Source organism: Aedes aegypti, chromosome 2, assembly GCF_002204515.2.
Source record: "Aedes aegypti strain LVP_AGWG chromosome 2, AaegL5.0 Primary Assembly, whole genome shotgun sequence".
In the NCBI taxonomy this organism is placed as follows: Eukaryota; Metazoa; Arthropoda; class Insecta; order Diptera; family Culicidae; genus Aedes; species Aedes aegypti.
Window position 1 is genome coordinate 128,103,395 of NC_035108.1, and position 15,478 is coordinate 128,118,872.

Here is a 15,478-nt window from a genome sequence, read left to right on the forward strand (position 1 = left end):
TATCTTGCTTAAAATTACTTAACCCTTAGCATTTTGGCTAACGGACAGTCATTTCTGGCGTTTTCCCATATTTTCAAAAATATTTGGGTTTATTCTACGAGTGGCATGAGGTGACAATTGTCGGTGTCGTATGTCGAGGTGACAATTCTCGACTCGAGTGAAGTGACTCGCCCTGTAAATCAAATGGAGAGTCACTTCACTCGAGTCGAAAATTGTCACCTCGCTATACGACACCGACAATTGTCACCTCACGCCACTCGTAGAATTAACCCAATTTTATTTTTTATTAAAGTAATAAACGTAAGTTTTTTGAAAAATAATTTACGTACTTTTTGATTACTATTGTAGCAATAGTATAGAAATATGAATGTTATATGAAAATTGAAGTATCTCAATAGATTTTGATAGACTTTTGTGAAAGTGCAGAGTAAGGGACGGTCACGATAGTTCATTTCGACTTTTTTGCCCTGGAATGTTGGGTACACAAATACCAAATCTCGAAAGCTAAGAGATGTTTGAAGCCATTCAGCCACCTTTTATTTTCCTTCTCTCATGTGTTTTACTTTACAATAAATACTGAAGTCCATCCTCCTTTGATAATTATCGCTCTCGATCACTAGTGTGTAGTTTTACCTCGCACTTATTTGTTTTATCGAATGATTCTTTTTACGGGGCATTCCTGTGTGCATTTCAATATGTTGTTCTGAAACGTTGCAGCTTCAGTCGATTATTATATTATATTATTATAGTTGTCACCTTATAGGCGGTGTCAAGCGTGTGGCTGTCCTCTGTGTGTGCAATGATGAGCGCACAATTACAAAGTGTTGACTCTTCGTTTACTAATAGTAATAATTAAATCACCGATCATGGAATTGTTTTAGCTGTTTGGATTAAAAAAATAATAGATTTATTATAGTGACATTTGTGTCAGAACGTTCATTTTCCGAAGTTGAACTCAACAAAAAATGATTTACTTTTTTACATTGCTGGATTCTAGCGAAACGACATTATATTTGGTACTGCTATTTCAATTATCGCTAAATGTGTCACTATTTCTGTGTGCAAAAAAGTGCATTCCGTTTGTTTTATCGTTTTATTAAAATCACTTTTACGATTACATCTCACTGTCATATCTACAGTTTACAATATGATGATCTGCATTTTAAGCTTCTGCAAATCCAGTTGATAGTTTTAAGTTCTCTACTGTAATTTGGAAAATATTAAATATTGTTTACCATGAGGGTTTCCCTAATCGAATTATCTGACCCCAAACATAAAACCTATTAACAATTAACGCGTTTAGTTCAATCATGATTGATAGGTCCTCTAAAAGTAAAATATTGAAGGGCTTTTTTCAAACGTCGACCAATCAGAACATTGTATTTTAACTATGTGTACATACATTCCAACTAAAATAAACGTAAAAAGTGGAAACAGAGTACTGCATGCTTACAATCATTCAATGTTCATGCTTTTAATCACATAATGGACTATTAGTGCGAATATGACGAATCCGATCAGCACGATCAGATTGGTGTACAGGGAATGCCAGATGTTGCTATCGTCCGTGTTCGAGAGCGCATTGCCTTCGACCGATTCCGCCTCCAATCCTTCGGCCGCAGTTCCCGACCCACCGGCAGTGCCATTTGCAGCGCTAGAAGTGTTATTATTCGCTGCATTCTGCTTCCGGTGCTCCTCGATCTTAGCTAGGCGTTCGTTGATCTCTTCGCATACTTCCGGGAAAAGTTCGCAGAAAACTTCATTTTTCATGTTGAATTCTAGCGATTGGCGAGCGTATTTCCGCTTTTCGTAAGTCGTCGATTCACAGGACCCTAGGGTAGGTGTCGTTTCCAGCATGAAACTGAGCAGACCTGGTGAAGAAGACAACGTTAAAGAGTATAACTTGACCTTAATAATATGGCTGGTAAGGACTGTTCATTTTATAAAGTGGACAATTTGTTTATGCTATATCTTTTTATTTATTGATAAAATCGTAATCGGTTTTCTGTGCATCGTTGAACTATTATTCTACAATACTAGGAACATATAAGATCTCAGAAAATACTTTTGGTTGAAGAGCTAAATAGTTTTTCCAAAAACTACTAAAAAGAGCAGTTCGTCAAAGTTCAACATTATTTTTCGCAAAACAAAAATCCTATTTTTTATGAACAAATAGTATGTTTGTATCCTTCTCTATTCTACTAAAGGTAAAGCTTTGAAAAAATCAGTTATATGCCACCATTCTCTGATATTAGTAATTTTAGTGATTTACCCATTTATGGTGAAATTTGCTGATACACCATCCTTTCACTCCCAGCAAAAGAGAAAAGTAAAAAGCGTGTTCAAAACTAGTTTGGACAGAGAATTTGTTTATTATAGAGAAGCGCGAATTCTGAAACCAAAGGTTCCAATCGAACCGTCAAACGTGGTTCCAATCGAGCAAATTCAATGAGACTCAAAGAGATGTTACGCAAAAGAGACGATGGATGTGTGTTAGTTAAAAGCGATACAAAAATGACGTCATTGGTAAGCTTGGTTTCTTATGGCGACTGACAGGATGACACGCACACTAAAATTTTGTTCGAATGACCTCAATTATTGATAGTCATTGCAAATGTTGTTGATAAACAAAATAAAAAATCCTCTCCGCGTTTCTCTAGTATAATCATATTCTCTGGTTTGGATTGCTAAAGAATATATATTTGTATAAACGAGAGCTAAATCGTGAGTTTAAACCACAGTCTTAAGTATAAATTTTACTGTTTATGGTAGTTTTACTAAAAAGTCTCATACTTTTAAAATCATGTACGCATATTTATCGATATACAGCAAAATGCAAACGGTTTTCTCCGTATATTTCAATTGGTAATCTTAGAATGACATATTATGAAAATAATATGAGGAAAATAAAATCGATTTTATTACAGCAGTGTTGCCAATTTTGATGATTTTCAATAAACTTTGAAAGGTCTTCTGAGAATAAAGCAATTGTGTTTATATTGTGCCTTAAATGTGGCGTGGGGACTAAATAACTAACTAGGCGTAAGTTATATCAATTCCCTTGAAATTTAAAATATTTTTCTCTAAAATATATAGGGGAAAAATGATTTTATTATATCTGTAAAATTGTTGCTCCAAAATTTACTTGATTTTTTCCATCAGGCTTCTGATTGATGATGCTTTTGAAGAACAAGCCTTTTTTGAAAATAAAAAATATAAATTATCGAATTTTTAAGCCAATTTCTAACAATCATTGTTTTTGATAACCTCCAAAAATCGACCGTTATAATCGTTGTCCCATATTTGTGTGAATTTTAATTATTTTGGAGATTTTTTTTTATCACAACATTGTACAATACTAGTCGAACGATGTGCAGAAAACCGATTGAAATTTCATTGATAAATAAAAAAGATACAGCATGCACAAGGTGTCCACTTTATAAAATGAACAGTCCTTAGCAGGCATAAAGTCAGAGGATTAAAGAAATCGGTGGAAGAACTGGTGGGAAAATCTCTGAATGTGTTCCTCGAATAGTTTTTGGGAAAATTATCAGAGTAATTCATGTGGAAATTCATGGGTTGCGTTGAACATCTTTTCTGGTTAAATTTCTTTAATTAATCCTTCAAAACTCTAGAGGAATTGTTGGACCAATTCTTAGAAGATTTGGTAGGAAATTATTAGTGGAAATTTTTGAGGGATGCCTTTAGGATGGTTTGATTTTCTTGAAAGATTTCCAAAATGAATGTCTGGAGAAGTCACTAAAAGAATTCCTGAAGCTTATTTTCGAGGAATCAAAAAAGAAATAGCTGAAGAATATTCGCATAAGAGTCTCTGATGGTACCTCTTCAGCCTCTAGAATTATGCATCAGGATTTACTGTGAACAAGAGAAAAGAGGCTTTGAAGACCATTTTAATAAAAAAGAAGCTTTAGATTAATGCAAACTTTTTAGAGACATGCATTAAAATATTAACCAGGACTTGAACTTTAACCCCGCTACCACCTCTGTGATAGATTCACAGTATACCTGTCAATATAGTTGCCACCGACCAGGCCGGATTCCAGGTATCCGGATGGAAATCCGATATACTAAGGCAGAGTCGTTTGTTGGTTTTAAATCGTCCATTCGGCGTGACCATGTAGATCGATGGCGGCTTGAAGGGGAACTCTTTGGTGAACAGGAGCGTGCCATGGTAGTAACCTCCGTGATACGGTGAATCTTCGGGTCCCTTGATAACGTAGTGCCACTCGAGGATGTTCGAAGGGAGCGGTTCCGCCGTTATGTAGGGCACTACGGAATGTAATCACGATTATTAATCATTATTAGGGTACCAAGGGGAAACAACTCACCTGGATCCCTCTTGAGGCGCATATAATCCTGCTTTAGCCGAGATGTGGCTGTTGGCTTTTGATTAGTCATATTGTTCCTCCACGGATGTCGACGAGGCAGGAATTGCCCTTCTGTGATTATTTTCGTATAAACAAAAAAGTACACGTAATTAGTATTTCCTACTTATGCAGTAAAGTATGTGTATATGTCAACCAATCAAAATGTAATGACGATTTTATCTCAACTTTCGGCGAATTTCAGTACTTACCAATCACCTAGCCCTAGAGATTGAACTTTTACCTACTTCACGATGTACGAACTACGCGATAATTGTTAAACTAGGTGTAATTTTGACGATTTAAATGAAGCTAATCGAACGTGAAAGTATTTTCTGATGTGAAAATTCGTAACACACTCGACGATGACATCAAAACATTCGTCTTTTGGCCAGACAGTTTGACGTTTCGTTGGCCCGGTGTAAAAAATGTGAAGATGATGGCGGAATTCTTTTTGCGCATTCATCACAGGCAAGCAGACGTAAAACGAAGAATGCCCGCATAAATTAGAACTGTACTGGCACTATTTTCCAAACTATCCGCAACCACTAACGACAATATCTATCCTGCTTCGTATAACATCCAAATTAACAATAAATTGACACTACCGCAAACTGTTTTGACAGTCTGGGTAACGGTAAATGGTTAATAGGGTCCTAATTTTAGTGCTAAACGCTAAACGCTTTTTTCTTATCGCAGTACGCAGTTGAAAAGAACTGTTAGTTCAAATGGGAGTCGCTGTAGAAAATTTCTGCAAGGAATCGACGAGAAATTTCTTTAGCGATTCCTTTTCAGTAGCAAATCAGGCTTAAAGCTAAGTATGCTGTTTCGCTTCAGAAATTATTTACTTTTCTTGACGAAATGGGTCAAGAAATTTCCTACAGAGAGCCCCATTTGAAATGACATTTCTTCTCAACTGCGTATACTGCAATCAGACAAATGTGATTTTCTGGACCAATTCTGGGAAGAAATTTTCCACGCATCGAGATAGGCGTTTCCTTTTCTTGTCAGTAGCAAACCAGCCTTAAGCTAAGTATGCTGTTCCGCTCAAGAAAAGTAAAAATTTCTGCGGAAGAAATCTCGATTACTTTTTCAAATCGACGTAAGTAACTTCCATACGGTTTTGAGAAAATTAATTCAGAAGAATCACAACCTGTCTTCTAAAACTGTTTTGAAATGAATCACCTTTTTAACATTTTTTCGCCCTGTACATTGCTTAAATTTTGCATACAATAAGCTCGCGTTCAAAAACCGTGGAGATCCTGTTACTTTCCACCAAAAATTTTATTACAAAATGATAAGCCGATTTATTCAGTTACTTGCGACGTTTTTGTACCAGTGTAAAATCGACTCAAGTAGTGTTTTGTTTTGATTCGTGGTTAAGTCACTTTGTCTCTCCATATAGCGGAGCGGCAAAAGTAGTGGTTAGGTTGCGAAAGTTGCAAATCTTACTTTCGTCGTTTTGTAAATCCGGAAATTAAACGTTCTGAAAGTGAAAAATCGAATTGGTTTAGAGCGAAATTTGTAGAATTTCGTCTGCGAAACACGTAGAATCGATAAAGTAAGTTTGTATACTTTTTTGACTTGAGTCTATTTGAATAAGTTTTCGAGAAATGGTCAAGAAATTTTCTACAGTAAGCTCCATTTGAAATGACATTTCTTTTCAACTGCGTACTGCGATCAAAGAAAAATGATTTTCTTGAGCATTTCTTGCAAGAAACTTCCCACGCATCGAGATAGGCGATTACTTTTTTGATGAAGTGCATAATTACTTCGCTTTAGCGAACGTCAAACATGATCAAAAGTGTCAAGGTTCATTTATGGACCCAATTTTGAAATTAAAGTTCAAATATGATATTGCATTTATTTTACAAACATTTTTAATCCGTGTATACAAGACAAATACATTGATAGGGCTCATTCACATATTTCATAACGCTGAAGGGGGTGGGTGGGTGTCTTCAAGATATTACAGGTCATAAGCAATTCGGAAAATATTCCTACAAAATGCGTTATGAGGGGGTGGGTGGGTATTGAAAATGGCCATTTTCGGCGTTATGAAAATTGTAAATGAATCCATTGGGTGGCATGATTTTACCTTTTGATCCGAATAAGCCGATCGAATCATATTCGGAGAGTTTAACAGTTCGTGGCACATCGCAATCGAAGAGCCCTATAAATGTAAACATTCACTCTCTCGTTTGGCACGTGGCGTGAGAGCGTTCAAGAGCAGCAACTCTCACAGACCACAACAGTATCGAACCATTCGGGTGATGTTCGTTTTACATAAAATTGGTATCAACTTTAATATTTTCTGGTAATGCAGCCTTTAACAACCTAATTAGGGTTTGTTCACAAATTTCATAACGCCAAAAATGGCCATTTTTGACACCCACCCACCCCCTTGTATCGCTTTTTATATGAGTGTTCAACAAATTTTGTATGAGCTGTAACACGCCAGCGTTATGAAATTTGTGAATGGGCCCTTATAATCTTATAAAATTGATCAGATTGGGGGGATAGTAGTGCATGATAAAACCCCTCTAAACATGCTCCAAGCCTGGGGGACACTGTTGTTATTGGAAGTTCGTGGATTGTTTATCGTGCCAGTAAAGAAAAACACCTATTCCCAACGGTAAACAAGCGAGAAAAATGGATTTTATCAACGCTCCCTCTTTGGGGCTCTCACTCGCTGCTTCCATTTATCAGACTTGTTACACCTTGCGATACAATGACGATCGTGGACCACAACAGATGGGATGTTTTTCTTTGCTTGCTTTGATCATGCTTCATTCTCAAATGAGAGCGAATTCTGCAACGCCTGAACACGGGAAATTAAAAATATTCGCTGCTGTTTCTTGACTAGAACGAGAGTGTGTCAGCGAATGTTACAAGTGATGACACACAGTAATCGGCAACAAACAGTGGGTGATGTGTGTCTGTCTTGTTAGGGTTCATTCAAATATTTCATAACGCTGAAAATGACAATTTTCAACACCCACCCACTCCCTCGTAACGCTTTTTGTATGAATATTCTACAAATTTTGTATGAGCCGTAACACCAGCAGAACACCCACCCACCCCCTTCAGCGTTATGAAATTTGTGAACAAGCCCTTATCGTTCCTGGCTCGTTATCTTCCTCGAACGATAAATGTCATGCGTGTTGTATGAATTCAGGAGGATAAATAGGATGAAATTATGGCTCATGTGTCAATGATCGTTTAATTTTCCAAAGCCTGACCATGTCTGTAGTCGAAATCAGATTGACGAAAAAGAGTTCTGTCAAATGTACTAGAAAGGTTGGTGGGATGTACTACAAACATAGTAATATTCTTTGAAATTCCATGGTAGTTTAAAGAATGGGCGACAGATTTTTTTCCGTGAACTAAAGTTTGGTTATTCTGATTACAAGGTTCCAAATGAATGATGAATAATAATTACCTTAAACCTGTATGGAAATGTAAGAAGGGTTCAGTCTCACCATCGGTGGATCAAGTCAGATTTTTTAAAATAAAATTACACTGTTTTTGATATGATAATGTTCTTGTTTTTCTCACTTTATTTATTTTTTTTTTGAAAAACGTTATTTTTTAGAAATACCTGTGCATTACATGACTGTTAATAGACCATTTCCGTCAAATCTTACCCCCTATTTTTATATTTTTCTTCGAAAGGCGATTATTTTTTATGATTATTAACGTTTTCAGATGTTTTTAATATGCACTCCTGATTTTCTTAAATTTTTTTGAAAATTTGTATATCCACCAAATTTGAGGTGAGTTTCGCCGTGCGGCACAGTTGTTTCAACCCTATGGGTATACAAAGTGGAGATTTTTCTACAACGATCAATAACATCCCTGCACCATGTTTGTAGACATACTGAAATGTCAAATCCCAGCACACAACAAAACTGACTCGCTCGCTCATATCCGGAGTCCTTCGCGATTCGGGCGAAACTAATAAAACTTTTCTCTTAGCCATAATTTAATTATTTACTGTTTAACAAGAAACTTTTCTAGCGATTTTGCGGTGGAATGATGACGTTTGATCATGAATTTAAAGAAAAGCATAAATTTGTATAACGGGGCCCAGATAGCCGTAGTGGTAAACGCGCAGCTATTCAGCAAGACCAAGCTGAGGGTCGTGGGTTCGAATCCCACCGGTCGAGGATCTTTTCGGGTAGGAAATTTTCTCGACTTCCTAGGGCATAGAGTATCTTCGTACCTGCCACACGATATACGCATGCAAAAAATTGGCACAGTAAGCTCTCAGTTAATAACTGTGGAAGTGCTCATAAGAACACAAGCTGAGAAGCAGGCTCTGTCCCAGTGGGGACGTAATGCCAGAAAGAAGAAGAAGAAATTTGTAGAACACGAAACTATACTGTTAACAAAACAACACTGTTCATTGATTACGACAGTGTTTTTGTTTACGAAAGTAATGGACGAATCTGAAATCTTTTCGATTACAGATTCGTCCATTTACTTTCGTAAATAAAACTACGACGAGAGTTAACAGCTACAGTGCAAACAAAATATAAACCGTTTATAAGGCGCAAAGTATTCAATAGGCGATGTTGAAAATTATATCGATGTAGTATTCAAAAGAGTTTTGAAAATAGGTTCATGAAATGTGAATTATATTGAAAAAGTTAAAGTTTGATTAAATTTTCTTCAGTTAGGACTAAAAATCGTACTTGAGAATTTCATTGATTATTTTCTCATTGTTATTGATTGGTCAGATAAGCCCTTATCGCGAATCTCCCTCGATATAAAGAAAATAGAAGCATTTTTTTTGTTTATCAAATTATGGTCAACAGAATTATAAGGACTCCCTCGAAAATGGCCATAATTGTAACTTTATGGTCTTCTACCAATCCAGAATCCTACACGATCACAACAAACATCCTCTTCATTTCCTTGCCGGAAGCTGCTGTAGTGCTCCACGATTGACTGTGCGAATAGTCCCCGGAAAGGATCCTGCTCTCTTCCGATCTTGCGACCGGCGACGAAGATTTCACTGCCCGGCAGCATATTGTTATTCCTCGGGAACCGTGCCGGGAAAACCAAATCAAACGACATGCCAATCGAGAAGCTCTTGAAACTTCGTAACTTCCAGATTTCCCGTTGAGATCAAACAGCTTCAAAAATTATATGCTACCACGCAGTGAAGTTTTCCGCTTGCCACAAAACCAGGAAAGAGCAGGAGAGCTACTTACCGGAATTATTCTAGGTTCTACAGCAGCTTCATGCGATGCGAAGGATACGAAAATATTTATTGTGGTCATGGAGGATTTCGTCGTGATGGTTCTGGGGAGTCTTGAGAAAAAAAATGGGGAATATGTAGGCGCGAGCAATTAAACTTATGTCTCCGATGGTGGAACCTGTTTTAATAGAGGTTTTACTGGCAGAACCAGCACCAAAATGATTTCGGGATAGACGTGGGGATTCCAGCCACCATGAAAGTGGCATAATTAGAGGAGATAGATCTTTGCACGCCTGACATAACCTCGAAATAAAAAATGTCAACATTTCCAGCAGTGAATTTCAAAGAGCAGGACAATCAATTGAGCGTGATAAAAGAGGGATAGAGAAGGAGAATCACAACAAAGTGGAGACCACAGAGGAACAGCTGATCAAAATTCACCACAACGTGGAGATAAAATCATAGGGGAAAAAGGGGTTCCCAAAAATATTGGAGAGAAATAAAATGTAGGGGACCGTGGGGTGAACTAGTGTGCCGCCAGTTTTTCATTGTTTTTCCATAGTTAGAGGCTTCAAAACATATGGGTTCCTTGGAAAAGTGTGTCCAGTAAATTAAAAGAAAGCTTATGAGCAAATAAAAAAAAATCACGGAAATGGTCTATTAATATTGTATTTTCCATCAATGATCAATAAGCGTACTCCACAGCTGACAAAAATGCGCTTAAAGCCAAGTTCGCTGCTGAAAAGTAATTTCTTGGCCTATCTTGTTGCATGGGAAATTCTTGCAAGATATCGACCAAGAATGCGTTTTTTTCTGATCGCAGTACGCAGCAAATCAGTCTTAAAGGCTGGTTTGCTACTGACAAGAAAATAAATCGCATATCTCGATGCGTGAAAAATTTCTTCTCGGAAATGGTCCAGAAACACATTTTTCTGATCGCAGTACGCAGTTGAGAAGAGCTGTCATTTCAAAGGGGGTTTTCTGTAGAAAATTTCTTGACCCATTCAGTCAAGGAATTTCTTTAATGGATCATTGAATGTAGTTTTTGCAAGTGCTCACCGCATCAAAACAAAGGCGCCACTGTATATGGGATTTAACATTGTGACAGCATTGCTGTTCTGTCAAACACACAAGGCTACGGTGGCGCTATCTATGCTTTCCATAGCGGCCGTTTTGGTTATTTTAATGATCCATTAAGCCTGATAAAGCCTGATTTGCTACTGAAAAGGAATCGCTAAAGAAATTTCTCGCCGATTCCTTGCAGAAATTTTCTACAGCGCTTAAAGCCTGATTCGCTGCTGAAAAGTAATTTCTCGGCCTATCTTGATGAATGGGAAATTTCTGCAAGGAATCGATCAAGAATGCGTTTTTTTCTGATCGCAGTACGCAGTTGAAAAGAACTGTCAGTTCAAATGGGAGTCGCTGTACACCCCCGTTAATTTGAACGGTACCTCATGCAAACCATCGGGGTTCATTTTGAATTTGAACATCTAGTCACCCTAGAAACGGGTGTCTGGTTACCCCTTTGGCTGTTTTGTTTTGATTTTGCGTTCCGTTTCGCAGAGTTCCATTTCACTTCACTCCGTTCCAATAGCTAAATGACGTTTGAACCATTTTTAATCTGAACGATGTGCAAATTAGCGGGGTACGAATTAAAAAGTGTTCAGATTAAATGTGCTCAAACCAACAGGGGTACCCGGTACGCAGTTGAGAAGCAATGTCATTAAATTGTCAATTCACCTAAGCTTGAAGCATCGCCAAGCTACAACCCAGTCGAAATGACGGGTAGTGTGAAATTTCACAGCAGAATGAAAAAGAGGCTGACAGAAAATAAGTCTCGCATACTCTGAGATAACGCCCTAAAAGCCATTGGTAACCATGGGTGTAGCCCGTTGTTTCTGAGCAAGTGAAGGAATAAACATCCAAACCAACATCACTGGTAGGTAGATAATTATCTTTTCTTCACCATAGAGTTGTTAAACAACGTGTAAATTTATTCAAATGCTCAGAAACAATGAGCTACACACATGGCTTTTAGGGCGAGATCATAGGTTATGCGAGAAGTCATTAATTAGTCATTTAGTATTGTGAGAAATGAAATACCATAAACAAAAGTTCGCCGAGGTTCGGCGTCGGCATTCTAACGAAGTGCTACGCCGCCAAAGGTAATCCTTATGTGTCGGCGTAGTACTTAATTCAAGCGTGTGCTGGAATAAGGGCGTAAGTCGCATGATCGATTTCTCTTCATCGATCCTATTTGCGGATGCGGATTTGTTAGTATGTTTTCACTTCAGACCGCTTGGCAGCGCTGCAATTTTGCGTTTTTAGCTGAAAAAATGCCGACAAACTTGCGTCTTGTCACCATTATTCGTAGAAGAGAGGATCGATGAAGAGAAAGCGATCATGCGACTTACGCCCTTATTCTAGCACACGCTTGAATTAGAATGCCGACGCCGAGCTTCACCGAAGTTTTGACTGCCGAACTTCTAATTGTCTCTCGAATTTTCAATAATTCGGTGACTGTTGTTTATTTCTGAGGGTAGATTCCGAGGAAATCCAACTTCGGTGAGGAACCGTTTGGGGTTTATTCACAAATTCCATAACGCCGAAAATTACCATTTTCGATACCCACCCACCCCCTCGTAACGGTTTTTGTATGAACATTTTACAAAATTTGTATGAAGTGTTACATGACGATTACACCCACCCACCCCCTTCAGCGCTATGAAATTTGTGAATAGGCCCTTGGTACTTTCTACAGCGCCGACAATTCCGAGTTATGGAAAGTTGGCTGTATTTTCTTTGCGCGTACAGAATTCGTTACCTTGATGTATTCATGTACTTTGACTGTATGCTTAACTTTACGTTGTTGTTTTATTTTCATTGGACCGTCTGTACTAAATTACTGGTGTCAAAAGGTCAAAACAAAGGGCCGTCAGTTTTGTTTCGCATTTGCTGGTATTTATTTTTTATATGAATGGTGCGAAAAATTTCTGTAAAATTCGCCGTAACTAACTGTTAAATAATTGCCACCTGCAATGGATTTCGTCCAGGAAGCCGTCTTCCTGGGTGTGGATGTCCTGATACTTGGCCTGTGCTTTAAAGAGTACTATCAGTTTAAGAAAATCAGTTCGGCACTAAAGGTAAGAGCTTCCCATCATTCGGATTTTGATCGTCGAAGATTATGTCATCAGTGAATTTGGTCATGATATTATTCGATTAATCCTACTTTCCTCCCAACAGGAAGCACCCCAACTAGCAATCGATGAAACGCTTCCGGAACGGCTGAAACGAAGCGACAACAAGATCAAGTATGGAGTCATCCGGGGGACGGTTACCCCTATCGGAACTCCGCTTAAGTGCGTCATGTCCCCTTCGGTGACCGGCGTTTTGCAGATTATGAAATTGAAGTGAGTACAATTCTGGGAATTAGTTCTAATTATAAGGGCTGGTAGGAGGACTCTCCTAAGAGACTTGGTCTGTACACAAAATATGTTAGTGCAAGTCTCAAAAAAGTTGATTTTTAACGGAAGGTCTTCAAAGCCTCTATTTAAAAAAAAGTGGTCTTGAAAGTCCCATTTTTCTTTATTCTGCTTGCAGCGAATCCTGCTGCCGAATCCTAGAAGTTCCAGAGAAACCTTCAGAAACTATTACTCGTTTATTTGACTTATTCTTTAGGATTTTTTTTCTCAGATTCCTCGAGAACAAGCATAAGGAATTCTTTCAGTGATTCTTCAGTGAGACTTCTTTCGGCATCTCCACGAAGTCGCCCAGAAAGGTTTTTCAAGGGATGCTGAGAGGCATTTCACCAGAATACCACCAAAATCCTTGAGCACTACAATGCTTCAAGCTGCTCCTTAAATTTCTCATGGTAGAATCCGAGGAAATATATTTGAAATTTCTCCAATCCTCAATTTTGATCCATTTTACTCAAAGTTTGTTTTGCCTCGTCTCTAGAGCCATTTGACCACTGCTTCCATTAGTTATGGTAGTTGAACACCAGGTCCTAATATTTCCTTTATAAATCCTTTCACTTGCTTGAAAGTGTCCGTGGCATTCCAATTGGACATTTCCCAGTTTCATTCCGAGATTGCACTCAGGAACACCATAGAACGGTTCAAGGCCGACAAAGCTCGAAGTGGCACCTTGTATTGCTAAATTGGCGGCGATTTCATTCATCACGATATCACAATGGTCAGACACCCAGTACAGGGTAACTTTGCTCCTACTGGCCAACAGCTTCAGAGAAAAAATGCATTCCCACAATAACTTTGAGCGACATGTAGATTGCCTTTGGAGCATTCAAAGCTGCTTGACCCCTCTAACCATTCATTTCTAGGCACGGTATGCTTTGACGCATGACAGCATGAATGATGGACGGTTGTGCTACTTCTCCCCGAATGTCGTTTCCCCGAACGCCAATTACCCGAATGCCAGTTCTCCGAATATCCCGTTTCCCCGAATAGCCCACTTCCTCGAAAATTTTTTGGCACTCATATTTTTCATAACTTTATAAATTTCAGCGGGGTGAATGTACTGGTCATCTGATATGCACCCTTCTTTATTTGATTGGCGGTTCTTACGAGTTTTACCGTCCTCAGCATTTTTGGCAACATGTGTATAGTTGAGAATGACAAAATACCTCCTTCTTTTGGTTGCGTATCGTTCTTTCTAATTCACCATCCTGCCACTGAAAACTATCATAGCAACTTTTAGAGCTGTTACACTTTTCAGGGAAACGGGTCATTCGGGGAAATGGCATTCGGGGAAACGGGTCATTCGGGGAACTGGCGTTCGGGGAACCGACATTCGGGAAAACGACATTCGGGGAAAAGTAGCACAATCCTCTCTATAGGCTATTCGAGTATAGAAGCTGATATTGACGATCGAAAAGCCGACATCATCCAAAGATTGCTCCTGTAGTTCTTCCAAACAATTTCTCGAGTACTGTCTCAAGTAAAATCTTCATGGGTTCTCAAAAGATCATTAAGGGTTTGACACGAGTTAATATTACAGTAATAATTCCAGTTATTCCTGCGATCATCCTTGCGCAGATTAGGATTTACGTTCGATAATTCCTAAGATATGTCTGCCGAATATGATCCATAAATTTAATTGATTCTACTTTCAATTATCTAAGCAATTCTTCTACAAGATACTTTGAAACTTCCTTAAGAGCCCAGGAGATCTTTCAAAGAATCTTGTAGGAGTTTTTCAAGGATTACTTTGGAACTCAATCAAATTTCATTAGATCTTTCTTTAGGATTTGCTTCTGAAATAACTTCTGAATTTAAAAAATACCAATAATTTCCGAAGATAAATCCTGAAGGTATTCTTAGATAAAAGTCTATATGGAAACTCAATGACATCCTAAAAAACAATTTTGTAGAAATTTCTTGAAAACACTTGGAGAAATTACTAATTGAATTCTTGAAGATGTTCTAAACAGAAATCTCGTAGAATGTCTTGAGGAAACTATGCTAGAATCATAGTAGGATTTAGGGTGCACTTGAAAAAACAAATCTGAAAGAAGCTTTGGAGGAATTCATGATCCGTGGTTATTTTTTTTAGTAAAAATCCAGTTGAATACTTCAAGGTATATAAAACGAAACTACAAGAAGTATTCCTTTGGAAGTGCGTAAAAATCGCAAAATGCACGACTGAAGTAATCGTTGAAGTATTATCTTAACTTAAGATTCTTAAGGGGGCAGGATCCGTCATTGATTTCGGAATTTTCAAAAGCAGTTTTTTCGATCAAAATCAAGAATGTTTACAGGAAAATGTGTTCACTGTATTCTTTTCTCCAACCGAAACACAGTGAACACATTTTCATCGAATAATTTTCAGTTTTGAACAGAAAAACTGCTTTTGAAGTTTTGATGATGAC

The 15,478-nt window shown here is 38.0% G+C and overlaps 2 protein-coding genes across 3 annotated transcripts in view; one reads left to right on the forward strand and one right to left on the reverse strand.

Moving 5' to 3' along the window:
• Positions 1-505: 505 nt before the first annotated feature.
• On the reverse strand, positions 506-4,810 carry LOC5574000 (ubiquitin-conjugating enzyme E2 J2). The gene is made up of 4 exons (XM_001661037.2): positions 4,598-4,810; positions 4,350-4,460; positions 4,027-4,290; positions 506-1,871 (listed from the first exon to the last, which is right to left on the reverse strand). The coding sequence occupies exons 2-4, from the start codon at positions 4,417-4,419 to the stop codon at positions 1,456-1,458; spliced, it is 750 nt and encodes a 249-aa protein (XP_001661087.1). The 5' UTR covers positions 4,420-4,460; positions 4,598-4,810; the 3' UTR covers positions 506-1,455.
• Positions 4,811-12,500: 7,690 nt separating this feature from the next.
• LOC5574001 (mitochondrial ubiquitin ligase activator of nfkb 1-A) overlaps positions 12,501-15,478 on the forward strand; it is a 30,415-nt gene continuing 27,437 nt past the window's right edge. For both annotated transcript variants that reach the window (XM_021842319.1, XM_001661038.2), the window contains exons 1-2: positions 12,501-12,734; positions 12,835-13,001. In XM_021842319.1, the coding sequence (XP_021698011.1) occupies positions 12,630-12,734; positions 12,835-13,001 (272 nt within the window). In that variant the 5' untranslated portion in view covers positions 12,501-12,629. The remainder of the gene's footprint in view (positions 12,735-12,834; positions 13,002-15,478) is intronic.

What these genes read in the sequence shown, in the direction of transcription:
- LOC5574000 (XM_001661037.2), bottom strand. Translation starts at nt 4,419, where the DNA reads ATGACTAATCAAAAGCCAACAGCCACATCTCGGCTAAAGCAGGATTAT. An exon ending in GCGCCTCAAGAGGGATCCAG is followed by an intron (nt 4,291 to 4,349) that starts GTGAGTTGTTTC and finishes TACATTCCGTAG; the next exon opens with TGCCCTACATAACGGCGGAA. An exon ending in GGTGGCAACTATATTGACAG is followed by an intron (nt 1,872 to 4,026) that starts GTATACTGTGAA and finishes CTTCTTCACCAG; the next exon opens with GTCTGCTCAGTTTCATGCTG.